Source organism: Syngnathus typhle, linkage group LG21, assembly GCF_033458585.1.
Source record: "Syngnathus typhle isolate RoL2023-S1 ecotype Sweden linkage group LG21, RoL_Styp_1.0, whole genome shotgun sequence".
Lineage (NCBI taxonomy): Eukaryota > Metazoa > Chordata > Actinopteri > Syngnathiformes > Syngnathidae > Syngnathus > Syngnathus typhle.
Window position 1 is genome coordinate 8,514,143 of NC_083758.1, and position 14,671 is coordinate 8,528,813.

General features: G+C 54.6%; 2 protein-coding genes across 7 annotated transcripts; both read left to right on the top strand.

Moving 5' to 3' along the window:
- The first annotated feature begins 244 nt into the window (after nt 1–244).
- On the top strand, nt 245–8,527 carry sfmbt2 (Scm like with four mbt domains 2). Of its 4 annotated transcripts, none has more exons than XM_061268724.1 (22): nt 245–504; nt 735–963; nt 2,021–2,125; nt 3,126–3,258; nt 3,475–3,578; nt 3,669–3,909; nt 4,374–4,462; nt 4,609–4,858; nt 4,929–5,026; nt 5,105–5,206; nt 5,272–5,502; nt 5,570–5,696; nt 5,764–5,877; nt 5,954–5,996; nt 6,072–6,148; nt 6,226–6,359; nt 6,421–6,530; nt 6,636–6,814; nt 6,945–7,126; nt 7,202–7,465; nt 7,526–7,668; nt 7,745–8,527. In XM_061268724.1, the coding sequence occupies exons 4-22, from the start codon at nt 3,177–3,179 to the stop codon at nt 7,773–7,775; spliced, it is 2,601 nt and encodes an 866-aa protein (XP_061124708.1). In that variant the 5' UTR covers nt 245–504; nt 735–963; nt 2,021–2,125; nt 3,126–3,176; the 3' UTR covers nt 7,776–8,527. The 4 variants fall into 4 exon arrangements, with proteins under 4 accessions (XP_061124708.1, XP_061124704.1, XP_061124706.1 ...); XM_061268720.1 differs by having other exon boundaries at nt 7,537–7,668; XM_061268722.1 differs by having other exon boundaries at nt 246–504; nt 7,552–7,668.
- A 69-nt stretch (nt 8,528–8,596) lies between these two features.
- prkcq (protein kinase C, theta) lies at nt 8,597–14,004 on the top strand. 3 transcript variants are annotated; one of them, XM_061268732.1, is made up of 19 exons: nt 8,597–8,739; nt 8,866–8,981; nt 9,713–9,955; nt 10,668–10,867; nt 10,965–11,025; nt 11,136–11,304; nt 11,393–11,424; nt 11,502–11,587; nt 11,649–11,778; nt 11,853–11,962; nt 12,027–12,141; nt 12,227–12,378; nt 12,443–12,616; nt 12,683–12,774; nt 12,841–12,903; nt 12,973–13,111; nt 13,184–13,372; nt 13,444–13,572; nt 13,639–14,004. In XM_061268732.1, exons 2-19 carry the CDS (start codon nt 8,876–8,878, stop codon nt 13,789–13,791), a joined length of 2,343 nt encoding a protein of 780 aa, XP_061124716.1. In that variant the 5' UTR covers nt 8,597–8,739; nt 8,866–8,875; the 3' UTR covers nt 13,792–14,004. The 3 variants fall into 3 exon arrangements, with proteins under 3 accessions (XP_061124716.1, XP_061124715.1, XP_061124717.1); XM_061268731.1 differs by having other exon boundaries at nt 8,681–8,981; XM_061268733.1 differs by having other exon boundaries at nt 8,681–9,955; nt 10,600–10,867.
- The last annotated feature ends 667 nt before the right edge of the window (nt 14,005–14,671 follow it).

Below are 14,671 nucleotides of genomic sequence, written 5' to 3' on the forward strand. Positions count from 1 at the left end.
TTCCAGGAATACTTGTTAGGTTGCATTAAATGGCATGAAAATTGCATTTAAAAATTCACGTCCAGGAACTTTATTCGTAGATTCGGGAAATTCACTTATTATGACTTTGTTTCTGTCATCATGGGATCTAGTTGTGAAAAGTTGCCAACTATTATTGGAGGATGAGAATGGCGATGTGGTTGTGTGTGACAGTCACGAGTTTCTGAAGGGGGTTTCCGGAACCAACCACGAAACAAAAATGAAATCACATTTGCGATCTTGGGGGGGGACGACAGTTCCTTGAGGTCTCTTTATTTCCACGTGACGTGAAAGCACCAAAGAGCGGCGTTAAAGCTGACTTTGTTCTCTTGAATTCGTTATCTGTCTCCGTCATAAAACTTTGCTGCGTTGCTCTTCGCCACTAGAGGCTACTGTTGACTTGAACAAGGAAGAGACGCGGATGAAGCAATTGACGCGAATACTGGAGAGAGAGCATGAGGAAGAAAGGTTGACCAGAAAATACGGGTAAACTCTACGGTGCTTTTGCGTGTGAGCCAATTAAGCAGAAAAACGAGTTTTGAATGTTTTTGCTAATATCTTGATGTGAACTAAAGTCTAATATTGGTCAATTTCAAGTGTTTTTATGGTTTCATTTGGCAGTATCTTGATCAAAATGTCGACTCGAGTCCCGAACTGCAGCTGTGTCTCACTTGCGAAATGCTTGTTTGTTTGTTTGTTTTTGACTGCACTTAAAGGTCATTGAAGGCTCCAGACGAGGGGTCGATGTTTTGCGCTTGCGCAGAAGACAGATGCCATATTGGAACGGAGGTAGCAGCGGGAGCGGAGGGAGAGACGTGCTGAGTGCCGAGGCGAGCCGAGGAGAGGCGACGAGAGGCGGGAGCAAACCCAGCGGGGGCTCCGGCCGGAAGTGTCCTGGAATAACAAGAGGGAGGGGGAGAAAAAACAAAAAAAAACTCGGGACAGGTAAGACAGGTGACGACTCCGCTGCGTGGGAGGGAGGGAGGGAGGGGGCTCTTTCCGTTTGGTGCGTTTTGTCGACCAACTGACCACGGAGGGACTTAATTCCTCTTGTTTGAAAGCTCCGTTGACGCTTTTCCCTTTTTTAACTTGCTTGCTAATAACCGTCTTTGTGATGCGGTTGTCATTTTGGACCCGGAAATATCGTTTTTGAACGCGTATCGACCGCCCTTTAGAAATAAGATTAAAGGCTCTCATGCTGATGACTCACTTAAAAAAAAAAAAAAAAAAAAGTGGTGGCGAACGAAAGTTGCGTTTCCCAAAAAGTAATCCAAGAGAAACTACCAAAGGCAGCGTCACTCCGAGCAACATGGCGCTGCGCTGACTAATTGCCACTTTTAAAGATCTTTTGAGCGAGGAAAAAATACATCCGCGCCGTGCCAACTGCCCGCTTTGGTCTCTTTTGGTGCGCACACGCGAGATTTAGTGAATTAAATCCAAAGTGTGCACGGGGCGAGCGCGTGCGGGTTTTTTTCCGCCGCAGTTTGGGGTGTGTGCAAAGTACATGAGACGCTGCCGAATGCCGAGGCAGCCTGCTCCTCAGCCTCCCTCCTCTTCCTCTCCCCCCCCCGCGCGACAACATCCGCTTTCACTTTGATCGCTTTGTATGAGCAAAATGGTGCAGTTGAGCTGCCTTTTATTGCTCGTTGCAGCCCTTTTATTCGGGCGGATTAAAATGAAGGCTGAGCTGGATGAGACAATCCCTCAAAAATAGATTTAAATCAGATCGACGGTATGGAAATTCTTTTTTTTTTTTTTTTTAATGGAAATTGCGACACTATTTGAACCTTTTTCCTATAAAAAAAAAACAACAGTAAATATTTTTATCCAGAAAACTTTTCAGATGACTTTGTTGGTTGCTGAGAAAATTTCTCTTTTAGTTTGAAAAGTTGATTGCATCTTTTTTCCCTGTTTTTCCATTCTCCCCCTTAATATGGTTGTCTTTTTTTGCTGAGCCGTGAGGCTTTTCTGGTGTCAAATAAAAACCCGCTCCTTTCCCAAGGCGTCAATTGAGGACTTGAAGGAAAAGCCAGAGGTCGAATAAGCAGCGGCGGCCGCGGGTGTTGGAATCGGAGGAAGCTCCCGGCCGGCCAGGGCACCTCTGCGGGTGAGTCTAAAAGAGGAGAACCCTTGAATAGGCGCTAATGCAATCTAAGGTGCGGCGCTAGCTAATCTGCTAAATCCCCCCATTAAAGCTTTTGGCGCCGCTTTCAGGCGAGCCGCGTGCACCCGGCTCATCGATGAGCGGAAGAAAGATGGAAGTCGACAACTTCATAGAATTTTCTGAGATTTTTTTCAAATGACAATTTTCTTCTACTTTTCTGTGTAATCGTTTTTTTTTTAGATTTCCCAGACAATTAAATTGATGCCTGTATGATTGTATAATGACAGTACCGTATTTTCCGCCCTATAAGGCGCACCTAAAAACCTAAAATTTTCTCAAAAACCAACAGAGTGCGCCTTATAGTCCGGTGCGCCTTATATATGGACTTATATATGGACCAAATTCCTAAATTTAAACTGGCCCAAAGCATTGTGTCATGAAATCAATCATAAGTGGCCTGCTGAAGACTATGAATCATGACTCAAAAAGACTATGGATCATTATTTTATGATTATAAAGTAATTTGTTCCGTCTGAAGTTGAAATAAAAAAGATAAAATGGAGAATGATTTGATTTGGATTAAAAATCTGACATGATGCATTAATGGTGCGCCTTATAGTCCGGTGCGCCTTATATAAGGATAAAGTTTTAAAATGGGCCATTCATTGAAGGTGCGCCTTATAGTCCGGTGCGCCTTATAGGCCGGAAAATACGGTACTTGTTTTTGCTTTCCCTCTCGTGTCAAAAGAAAGGGTGAGATGAATGCACTATTTTGAGTGCAGCTCGTGTCTTTCCAGTTCTGCCACTTTGCCGCTTATCTGATGGCGGCCGTGCCACGCGCGGCCTGCGGCGGCCGCCGGGACATTGTACGCCTTGCGGGGAATGATAAGAGCATTTTTGGGCTAGAAAGAGCGGCCGTCACCTCTGCCTCGGTCGGCGTTTGCGCCTTACCATTTTCCCCCTCGTTTTATTTGTCGGGGACGCTTGTGTTTTTGCTCCGCAGGCGCTTGGGACGAAGCGTGCCATGCGCTGACGAGGTCTCCAGCTTGCAAGGATGCAGTCGCTGGCCCAGGATCAGGCGCCCAAGCCGCCCGCCTGTCCTATTAACGGGAAGGAGGGGGAGGAGCTCCACTCAGGTGAGGAGACTCCGAAAAAAAATCCCAGTAAAGCCTGTTTGCCTTCAGCAGACCCACCACACAAGCCGTGATTGAAAAGACGCAGGACGTCAGCCATTTTGGCTTTAGCAGCCATTTTAGGTGTCCTTTTCCAGGGATCCTTGCTACTTCCTGGAAAGAAAAAATAGCAAGCCGCCTCCGTGCGTCATTCTGCTGTGGGTCTTGTTGTCAAATCAGAGGCGGAGGCCGTGGAGGAGCAAGTGGAGGAGGTGGAGTTTAACTGGCAGGAGCACATGGAGGAGATGGGGGCCGCCAGCGCCCCACACGGCGCCTTCAAACACGTGAGTCCCACCCAAAAGAAGGCATGACAAAGCCCGGGTTGGACCGGCGGTCGCCCCGTTAGCATGCTTAGCGTGTCCGTGGTGGGTCAGGTGGAGGTGAGCCTGCAGAGCAGCTTCCAGCCCGGCATGAAGCTGGAGGTGGCCAACAAGGAGGCGCCCGACACCTACTGGGTGGCCACGGTGGTGGCCACGTGCGGCCAGCTGCTGCTGCTGCGCTTCAGCGGCTACGCCGACGACCGCAGGGCCGACTTCTGGTGCGACGTCATGACCGCCGAGCTGCACCCGGTGGGCTGGTGCGCCCGCAACCGCAAGACCCTCGCGCCCCCCCAAGGTGCGTTGCGCAACGCGCTCTTTCCCAACCGCCAGTGAGGGGCCCGGGGGGGGGCAATGTTTTGTGAAAACACTCCAAAGTGTGTGCGGCCATTTCATGCTGAGAAGCCCCTCCCTCAAGGTTAATTATGCACTTGATGTGAGCATGTGTGTGTAAGCTGCCTTTGGGATGGAAACGCAGAGAACCAGATAATTGTTTGTACATGTCAGGAGCGAAGGGGGTTTGGGGGGGGGGGTGGGGGGGGTCTGCGCAGGATCTGTAAAAATAGTTGATCTATTTGTGCACACAGGAGTGCTTGTGTGCATGCGAAGTTCGCCAGCAACAAAAGCAAAATGGAAACCCGGCATAGTTGAAGCTGAAGCAAAAAAAAAAAACCATTTGGCCAATGTCAACAATCCAAAGTAGAAAGTGTTGAGCACTTGATTTTCTTCTTCTACGTGTTTTTGTTTTGTGCGTCATTGCAGCCATCAAGGAGAAGCACGCAGATTGGACCGAGTTTCTGGTCGGCGACTTGACCGGCTCCAGGACGGCGCCGGCGAACCTGCTCGAGGGGGTGAGTGTGCCGAAAGGTTTTGGGCTCATCCCAAAAGTGCCACATTAGCGAAGGTGTTTTTTTTTTTTTTGCTCCAAAGAATGTTGGTTCGCCATCGCACATTATTTAGCGGACCTTGAAGCCATGCTCCATTTTTGTTTGCCTAGCCGCTGCGAGGGAAGAACACAGTGGACCTGATGGTCCAGGGATCGGTCCTGGAACTCCGCGACGCGTCGGACCCCTTTCTGTACTGGCCGGTGCGCGTGGTCCGCAACGTAGGCGGCCGGCTCCGTCTGCGCCTCGCCGGCCTGTCGGACGAGCACCGGGCTCGCGACGCGTGGCTCTTTTACCTGGACATCAGGCTGCGACCCCTCGGCTGGGCCCGGGAGAACCGGCTGGCTTTGGAGCCGCCCACAGGTAACATCCGCCGCCACCCCTTATGCAAAAAAAAAAAAAAAAAAAAAACATCCTTTTTGAATGGTCACAGAATTGCAAAGTCTCAACAGCGCCGCCGAGTGGCAGCAAGCTTTGGAGGACGCCAGACGAGACGGAGAGACGAGCGCCGTGCCGCCGGAGGTGTTCAAGGTGAGCGAGCGAGCGAGCGAGCGCCTCTGTCGCGTCCCTCTCGCACTTTGTAAAGGATTAACAGCTCCCCGACGTCAGGACCACGCCGACCTGCCTGCGCACGCCTTCAAGGTGGGCATGAAGCTGGAGATGCTTTCTCCGTGGGAGCGCCTGCAGATCTGCCCCGTTTGCGTCACCAAGGTGACCATTTTGATCAGTGAGGAAAGAAACGGAAGCCGATGTCAACCCCGACGCCCCCATTGCAGGTTTTCGATGAAAACTACTTCCAAGTCACCGCGGACGACCCGGCGGGCGACGGCGAGCCGCGCTCCGCGTTGTGTCACGCCAACTCTCCGGGCATCATGCCCATCCAGTGGTGCCTGAAGAACGGCGTGGCTTTGGGGCGGCCGCGCGGCTACCGGGCCCCAGACTTTGACCGGGCCGACTACCTCGAGCAGAGCGGCGCCGAAGCCGCTCCCGACACCTGCTTCCCCGACGTAAGGCGTCCACCCCGTTGGTCTGTCCGTGTAGCGTCCCGGAGGTCTGAATCACAAGGATGTGCAGGCGTGGCAGACTCGGCCGTTCGCCCAAGACGCGTGGCTGGAGACGGCGCACCCCGAGCGGCCGGCGGAGATCTGCGTGGCCCGGATCACTCGAGTGCGAGGACGTCTCTTGTGGCTTCGACTGGAAGGTAAAGGGGGGAAAAAAAGAGCGGACAAATGAGTTTGACGCTCGAGCAAAGCCGTTGCTCCAAACAGGTGTGCCCAAGCGCTGTTGCGAGACCATCGTGGACGTGGAGTCCATGGACATCTTTCCCGTGGGCTGGTGTGAGGCCAACGCTTACCCCCTCAACCCGCCCCTCGGAGCTGCCTGTACGTCCAAGCGCGTCTCAACACCTCGTCCGTCCGTCCGTCCTGTTTGAAAGATGACCCAGTTTGCTCCGCGCAGGTGTCAAAGAACGGAAGATGGTCGTGGTCCAGCCGGAGCAAGAGTAAGCCTCGGGCTCACCCAAAGGTGACGTCGTCTCTTTGGAATTGCCTTTTGGCTCATGTGTGAAACGTGACAGATTGGCGCCGCAGCCGTCGCTCGCCGCGGAGCCCCCTCCGGCAGCCTATCGCTGCCAGCCTGCCCCCAACGACGCAGGTGGGGACTCCACTTGGCTTTTCTGACATTCCGAGCGGCATTGACGTGCTCCTTCTCTTCCCCCCCCCGTGTGGCAGCCGGCGGTCGCTACTGCTGCTCCAAGGTGTTTGTCAACCACCGCTGCTTCTCGGGGCCGTACCTCAACAAGGGCCGCATCTCCGAGCTGCCGCAGACGGTGGGGCCTGGCAAGTGCACTCTGGTTCTCAAAGAGGTAAGGGCCACAGCGCGAGGGCGCGAGGATCTCGGCTTTGCTGACTTTGCGACTCGCTCAGGTCCTCACCATGCTCATCAACGCCGCCTACAAGCCCGGCCGCGTCCTCAAGGAGCTGCAGGAGCTGGAGGATCCCAGCTGGGACTGTCAGGAGGAGACCCTGAAAGCCAAGTGAGTGAGGATGACGGAAGGAAGGAAGGAAGGAAGCGAGCCAGCCAGCCTGGTCTCGGGGTTCTTCCCGCTAAAGTCGCCCGCCTGCCCGCCGCCCCATCTCAGATATAAAGGGAAAACGTACCGATCCAGCATCAAAATCGTCCGCCTGGCCGAGCTCATCCCGGACTTTTGTCGCCAAGTGTGCGTCAAGCTGCAGTGCTGCCCCAACCTCGTGGGCCCCGCCGCGCTCGTGCCCGGGAAGTGCCCGGAGAGCTGCTTTGTTCAGACCAAAACCAAATACAGTAAGTGGAGTGAGTCGCCGCCGCCGCAAATACGTAAAACATTGAATGCAAATTCATTTTGCTTGACTGCAGCGGACGACGACGTGCTGGTTCTACAAATGACCTTTTTTCTTTTCATTTGTGTCATCAGCTTATTACTATGGCAAGAAAAGGAAGCTGCCCAAGCCGCCTGGAGGCGAGGACGCCGCCGCCGCCGCCGCCACAGCAGCAGGAGAGCCGCTCAAACCAAAGCGCAAGAAGAGGAAGAGCATTTTTGTGCAGAAAAAGCGCCGATCTTCAGTGGTGGATTTGACTCCTGCTGGCTCAGGACAGGTTGGCTTCCACTGCCATCTATGGGATGGATGGATGGATGGATCACTTACGCCATCCTTCCTGTCTTGCGTCAAGGAAAGCGAGGAAGACGAAGAGGACGGGGCGTCGCCATCGGGCAGCGAGGCCACCACCAGCTCGGAGCCGCGCGACGACCTGACGGACGCGTCCTCGGTGGAGACCGTCGGGGGCCGCCCGCGTCGCGCCACGGCCCTGTGCAAGGTCGAGCCCCAGGGCACCAGCAATGGCGGCGCCGGCAGCCAGGAGGCGCCAGAGGGCCGACGGCGGTCTGCGCGCCAGCTCCTCGGCAAGTACCAAGCATCCAAAGACGAAGACGCGCAGGTGAGACAGAGCTGCGCTCTTGTCCGAGGTCTTTGAGCTTGAGGCGCGGCCATCTTGAAGGTAAGAAAAAGCCAACTGGTACACAGGAGGAGGAGGAGCCCCTGGTTCTGGACGGAAACCCACTGGAGTGGAGCGTGCAAGAGGTGGTCCAGTTCATCAACTCCACTGACTGCGCATCGCTGGCCAGCATCTTCCAGGAGCAGGTGATCGGCCATCTAGCGCCTGCCAGCTGGAGCCCGCCAGCCCAAGGTCTCACGCCGTTCTGCTCTGCCCCTGCAGGACATCGACGGCCAGGCCATGCTGCTGCTGACGCTGCCCACCGTGCAGGAGTGCATGGAGCTGAAGCTCGGGCCCGCTGTCAAGCTTTGCCACCACATTGAGCGCGTGAAGGTGGCTTTTTACCGGCACTATGCCAATTGACATTGCGTTTGTTTCCCAAGCGGCGTGAGGACCGTCAAAAACATGCCAAGAAAGCACATAGCACAAAATCGATTTTCATTTAGTGCTCTTGGATGGCACGAGTCGCCGTTTTTTTTATAGTTTAGGTGGGGGGGGGGGGGGGGGGGGGCGACTTATATGTGAATTTTTTATATGTGAAGATTTTCCAAAATGAAACCGTGACGTGGCAAGGGTCAATTGAATTTCAAAGGACAAAGATTGATCACGGGATGACGATGAGCCTCACGTGCTACCGTCGTCATTAGCGGCTTTGTAAGTGACACGGAGGACGCTACGGAGCTCTCTTTCACCTCAGTGGATGGAAGTCTGGGACCGGCGCTCGGCCGGGAGGCTGTCCGGGGACGGTGGATGGGGCTCGGGCATGGCTTTTACGCACGCCCCGTCCTATTATACGGAGCTCTCGTCCACCTCCGGTATTTGGACTTTTTATCGCCACGCTCTTTTACGTTTCCTGTAATTTTTAATTTATTCTATACGTTACCAAGAGTTGCTCCTCTTGTTTGTTCGCTGTGTCAACGTTGAGCGACTGCTGTTTTTTTGTGATCATCTATGCAAATGTCTTGTTTGCTGATAAGTTATCAAATAAATTTCTATTCCTTTCTAGATCTTTCTTCCCGTTATGTTGCCAGGCGTGACTCAAAAGTCATCCCAGCGGGAAGTCTCAATGTGATTCAATAATGACCTCCCTCATGTTCAGTCCAAAGGTCATTAGGCGAGAAATGGCGCCCTCTTGTGGACACATTATGAGGACGGCATTGAATTCACTTGAGGGAGGGCCCGTTACTTTCTGGAAGTATCTTGAGAGGAAAATAACAGTAAGCTATTTTTTTTCTTACAAAATGACATTTAAAGCAAAGATATGTTGCATCCGGTAGGACGGAGTTCGGAAATACAAGTCACCAAAGTTTGTATCCAAAATTCACATATGCACCCATTTGAAGTGATCCTCCCATGCTCTTGAACGCATCACGGGAGCAAGAGCGGCGTGCGTCACTTGCCGCGCTCAAGTCACTTGGCTCGCCGCCCGCCTCATCACAAAGCGCGTCGTCCGCTGGAGGTTAGTTTTGACATTTTTCTTCATCTGCCATCAAATGAAATCATTTGAATCGAAATCACTTGTGCTTGCCCTTTGCTGGGTGTCACCCAAAGGCCTGGCATCCGCTCTTGCTGTCAACTTGAAAAAGCTGAAAGGTCTCGGAAAGGTCTCGGCCAGCCGGCACGCTGGCATCTGACCTTAGCGTGCGGAGTGGCCCCCGCCCGCCCGCTCAAGGGCCACACCTTGCGCGAGTAGAGCGGCTGGCGTTGAAGCCGTTTCCGCCTTTGGCGGTTCCGAACGACCCCCGTTGCAAAGTGTCGAGTCGGCAAGTCGGCCGAGGGGAAGTGAGATGACTGGAGGAAGTTGAGCTTAGTGGGAGGAGCTTCAACGTTCATTTGAATGAGCCACTTTGGGTTTGGTGACACGCACGTGTTCGCACCTCAACATCTCACTTCCCTTTTGCGCACCAACTTTGGCCCCTCCCTGAGTTTCAGCGCCCGCCAAAAAGATTTTCGTGTTTCTCTTCCTGTCCCAAAACCTACGGCCACGCGTGTGAATGTTCCCGCCGGACGTTTCGGATTTCATCTCTATTAATAGCGGCACATGCGCGTCAGGCAGGCCTCAAATGTCACAAGCGTGCCATTGGCGGCTTCCGGATGGCGTCAAAATGAACAAATGGAGCATTGCCTTGGACCATTCACAGCGTGCTCATCTGCTGTGATGTCATAGCGCTGTCGTCGTTCTCCGTATAGGTCCTGTGGAGGCCAACCTCCTCCTCCTCCTCCCCCTCCCCCCTCTGCCCGCCGTGTCTCTGGCAGGAACTAGGGCAGCTCGTCGTCTGTCGAGGAAAGTCCGCACGGAGACCCGCCCGGACGCCATGTCGCCCTTCCTGCGCATCGGCTTCTCCAACTTTGAGATGGACCCGGGCCTGGAGTACCAGGAGGAGGTGCTCAACCCCTACTGCGCCGTTTACATGAAGGAGGCCGTCGATACAGGTGGGACCCGAGATTTCACATTTCAAAGCTCTGGACGGGAACATTTTCATCGCGCTGCCAAGTTGAGGGCGCTCCCGTTGCCATGGTGACATATTGCAATGCATCATGTTGTTACTGAAGCTCACTTTATTTCTACTGCTGCTCATTTTGAGCCCACAGTAGCAATTTTTTGTCTTCCTCTTCAACGTGGCGGAAGAACAACTCTTGCTTTTTCAAAGAAAAACAACAGGAAGTGCCACGAGCGCGCCGTCACCTGCTCTCCGAAGTTACGGCGAGCTGACGCGCGCAGATGGCAGTCAGATGATGAGCCCGACGCTTGGGGGAGTCAAAAGCTTAGCGGGCTTTTTTGCAGCCGTTACGCAAGTGGATCGCTGCCACGTTCTTATAACGCAAAACAAAATGCAGCAGATGTCCAGAGGCGATAAGCTGAAGCTGGCGGGCAGAAGGTCAACGCTTTAGACGGACACGGCCAAGCGAGCGCATCGGCCTATTTGTTTGGCTCGCGATTTTGACGAGAGCTACATTTGCATGGCGCCGCCTTTCAAACATGGGCTTTATTATTCAACGAACAAACTGAGTCCAGTAGAATCAATTTCAAGCAAATGTACGCAGCACGTGAAGGTACCTGTCTGCATGTGTTGCAGCACCGTTTGTGAGTCGCTGCTTCGGCCAGTGACGTCAACCCGAGTCTTGCCTCCCCCCCTCCCTGCAGAAAAGGGCCCGGTGTTCAAGCAGAAGAAGCCCACCATGTACCCGCCGTGGAGCACCACCTTTGACGCCCACGTGCACCGCGGACGCCTCATGCACGTGATGGTGAAGGACCGCACGGCCGAGCTCAAGTCGGAGGCCACCGTGGAGCTGGACTCGCTGGCATCGCGCTGCAAGAAGGAGAACGGCCGGCTGGAGATGTGGGTGCGTATGGACAGCGCAGCACACGGCGGTTCTCTGGCGAGCGACGTTGCCGTCTGGTAGCGCTTAGCGTTGCTCACCACTCTGATTTTGATCTCAGTTGGAGTTGAAGCCGCAGGGCCGCCTGCTCATGGAGGCTCGATACTACCTGGAGATAAGCGGTGAGTTCGAAATAAAGCCGGCATTCTCGGAAACGAAAAGTAGAACATGCCGGAAGTGACATTTTTTGGAAGGGCGGCCCTTCCAAAGTGTCAATCTTGCGTTGTTTCAGACGCGGCGGCGAAGGCTGACGGCGAATGTGAGCGCGAGGCTCCGTTTGCCCTCCATCATCGGCGCGGCGCCATCAAACAGGCCAAAATTCACGAGGTCAAGTGTCACGAGTTCAGCGCCACCTTCTTCCCGCAGCCCACCTTCTGCTCCGTGTGCAAAGAGTTTGTCTGGTGCGCCGCCCGCCTGCGCCCGCCGTCCCCCGTCTTGTCACGGGGTTGGCCCTCAACATTTTTTTGCCTTGTGTGGATTTTCCCGCAGGGGTCTCAACAAACAAGGTTACCAGTGCAGACGTGAGTTTTGCTCTTTTCTCCTCCCTCGTGGTGTCGCGCGGTGGGTCGATCTGAGTGGTCGCTGCGCGTGCCCGCAGAGTGCAACGCCGCCATCCACAAGAAATGCATCGACAAGGTCATCGCCAAGTGCACGGGCTCGGCCGTCAACAGCAAAGAAACCATGGTAGGTCACCTCGCCCGCCCGTCTCCGTCTAGCTCGGCGCTAACCGGGCGCGGAATTTCAGATCCACAAGGAGCGCTTCAAGATCGACATGCCGCACAGGTTCAAGGTGTACAACTACAAGAGCCCCACCTTCTGCCAGCATTGCGGGACCCTCTTGTGGGGGCTGGCCAAGCAGGGCCTCAAATGTGACGGTGAGAGAGGAGCCCTCGCTTTCTTTCCCGCGCGCCACGGAAACGAGGCTCAAGCGCTTGTCGCCCCGGGCTAGAATGCGGCATGAACGTCCACCACAAGTGCCAGAAGAAAGTGGCCAACCTGTGCGGGGTCAACCAGAAACTGATGGCCGAAGCGCTGGCCGTCATCGAGAGCAAGCAGCAGGTCAGGACCGGACGGACGCCTTTCCGCCAGATTCTTCCCGCCTCAACCCCACGACGTCCTCTAGGCCAGGAGCACCAGAGAGAGCGACGTGGTCGGACGGGAAGGTCCCGTGGACATCAACCGAATGATGCGCTCCGGTGCGGCGGAAAGCGCGGCTTCGGCGACGCCTGCGTGGAAAGGTACTCGCTCACCTTGATGTTTGTAGTCCAGCGGGGGATGGGTGGGGGGGCCATCTTGAACACGCGCTGGCCTCCCTCCCGGTAGAGGTGCAGGGTATTTCCTGGGAGGGGCCGGCCGTCTCCGACACGCCGGCGGCGCGAGAAAACCTTTACGATTTGCCGTCGCTGGGTCGGCCCAAGTTCTGCCTCGACGACTTTGTTCTGCACAAGACGCTCGGCAAAGGCAGCTTTGGCAAGGTGAGGACGCTCGCCAAAGACGCGGAGTAGCCCATCAATTTTCAAACGCTTGACTCTTTGTCAGGTGTTTTTAGCCGAGCTGAAAAAGAGCGGCGAGTTTTTCGCCGTCAAGGCTCTGAAGAAGGACGTGGTTCTGATGGACGACGACGTGGAGTGCACCATGGTGGAGAGGAGGGTCCTCTCTTTAGCCTGGGAAAACCCCTTCCTCACTCAACTGCACTGCACCTTCCAAAGCAAGGTCAGGTGCCCCGCCCCGCCCCACCCTTCCATTTGACCTCCTGACTCAAGGCCAGTCGTCCTCCAGGAGAACCTGTTCTTCGTGATGGAGTACCTGAACGGAGGCGACCTGATGTTCCACATCCAGAAGTGTCACAAGTTCGACCTGCACCGATGCACGTAGGCGCTCCTGCCCCAGCTTGCCCTCCTGGAGACTCTCCCTTCACGCTTGCTCTCTCCCCGCAGCTTCTACGCCGCCGAGATTGTCTGTGGCCTTCAGTTCCTGCACTCCAGAGGAATCATCTACAGGTGCCGAAGACGAGGGACAACCCTCACAAGCTTGAAATGTTGACGTCCTTTCTTGCCTAATGTCTGCAGGGACCTGAAGCTGGACAATATCTTGCTGGACTCAGAGGGACACGTCAAGATCGCAGACTTTGGGATGTGCAAGGAGAAGATGTCGGAGGAGGCCCGCACGTCCACTTTCTGCGGGACGCCCGACTACATTGCTCCCGAGGTGATGATGCGGCGGCGGCGACAGCGGCTCGCCCCGATTCGTGGACTTTTCACAATCGTGGCGTGCGTTCAGATCCTGCTGGGCCAGAAGTACAACCGCTCGGTGGACTGGTGGTCCTTCGGCGTCCTGCTGTACGAGATGCTCATCGGTCAGTCTCCCTTCCACGGGCGGGACGAGGAGGAGCTCTTTCAGTCCGTCCGCACCGACGACCCGGCGTACCCCCGCTGGCTGACCCGAGACGCCAAGGACATCCTCATCAAGGTGGGACGCTAACCCGGCCACGCGTGCATCTGCCCCGCGGGCTTTGACGTCTGCCGTCGTCCCGCCCGCAGCTGTTTGTCAGGGAGCCCGAGGAGCGGCTGGGAGTCGTGGGAGACGTCAGGCAGCACGCCTTCTTTGGCGCCACCGACTGGAAGGCCTTGGAACAGCGCAAGGTGCCGCCGCCCTTCAAGCCCACTTTGGTAGGTTTCGCCATCCTCCGCATCTCATCTCCGCGGTGACCCGAGTTCACGTCATCTCCTCGACAGACGTCCCCCAGCGACTGCAGCAACTTTGACAAAGAGTTCATCAACGAGAAGCCGCGCCTGTCGTGCGCCGACCGCACGCTCATCAACAGCGTGGACCAGACCATGTTCTGCAACTTCTCCTTCGTCAATCCGGCTCAGGCGGCGGCGCGCTGATCTCCGCCGCCGCCGAGCGAGCAGACTTGAAGGCGCTCCGTTTCGGGCCAAAATTCCAGCGGCCAAGTAAGACAAAAACTGACAGGTCACTTTGCAGTTGTGGCGCAACTGCTCAGACCTGGCGAGTAGGAAAATGTTGACCTCCGTTTATACATTTGGATGACCTCCACGTCGTTTCGTCCCGTTGTCGCTAATTAAACACGTGCTTCATGATCTTTGTGGTGCAAGCGTCCATTTTATGTGGTCTGAGGAGAAAAGGGGAGAGAGCGAGCTGCAGAAAGTCCAAAAGAAGCCCAATGCGGACAACTCGTGCCATTGCTCTCAGGGAATTTGCTCAAAGTGCAGCGATCAAGCCAAACACGTGCATGAGCTAAGGAGGAAACCTGCTTTGTGTACTTGGTGGCTTCAGAGACCCCCGGCCCAAACCATGGTCAACAAAAGCATTTTGTGCTTCTGTGTATGGATGTTTTGTTTCTGCAGACAGGAAGTGTCTGTGTCTTTTATTCAAGTACTTTATTTATGATCACCAATAAAGCAAAGTAATGGTCAAGTGTAGTCACAAGATTTGACCAAGAAGTTTCCCATATAAATGGTGAAAAGAGCTTGAAAATGTTTGTAATCATCCAAAATTCCAAAGGCGTAGGTTTGTTGTAGCATTGATGCATGACGTAGTGGCTTCCGGCATCACGATTGGCTGACAAGTGTACGTCATGCTACAAGTAGCCACCCCAATGGTGTCTGGGATTCTTGGCTGCCAACTATTGGCCGAGGAGGAAACTAATGTCGCTCCTTATTGGGTCATTAAGCTGTCAGTCAAAAAGTAAGGTTCAAAGGTAACGGCGATCTGATTGGGCGACAGCTGCACATGCGCAGTGTAATC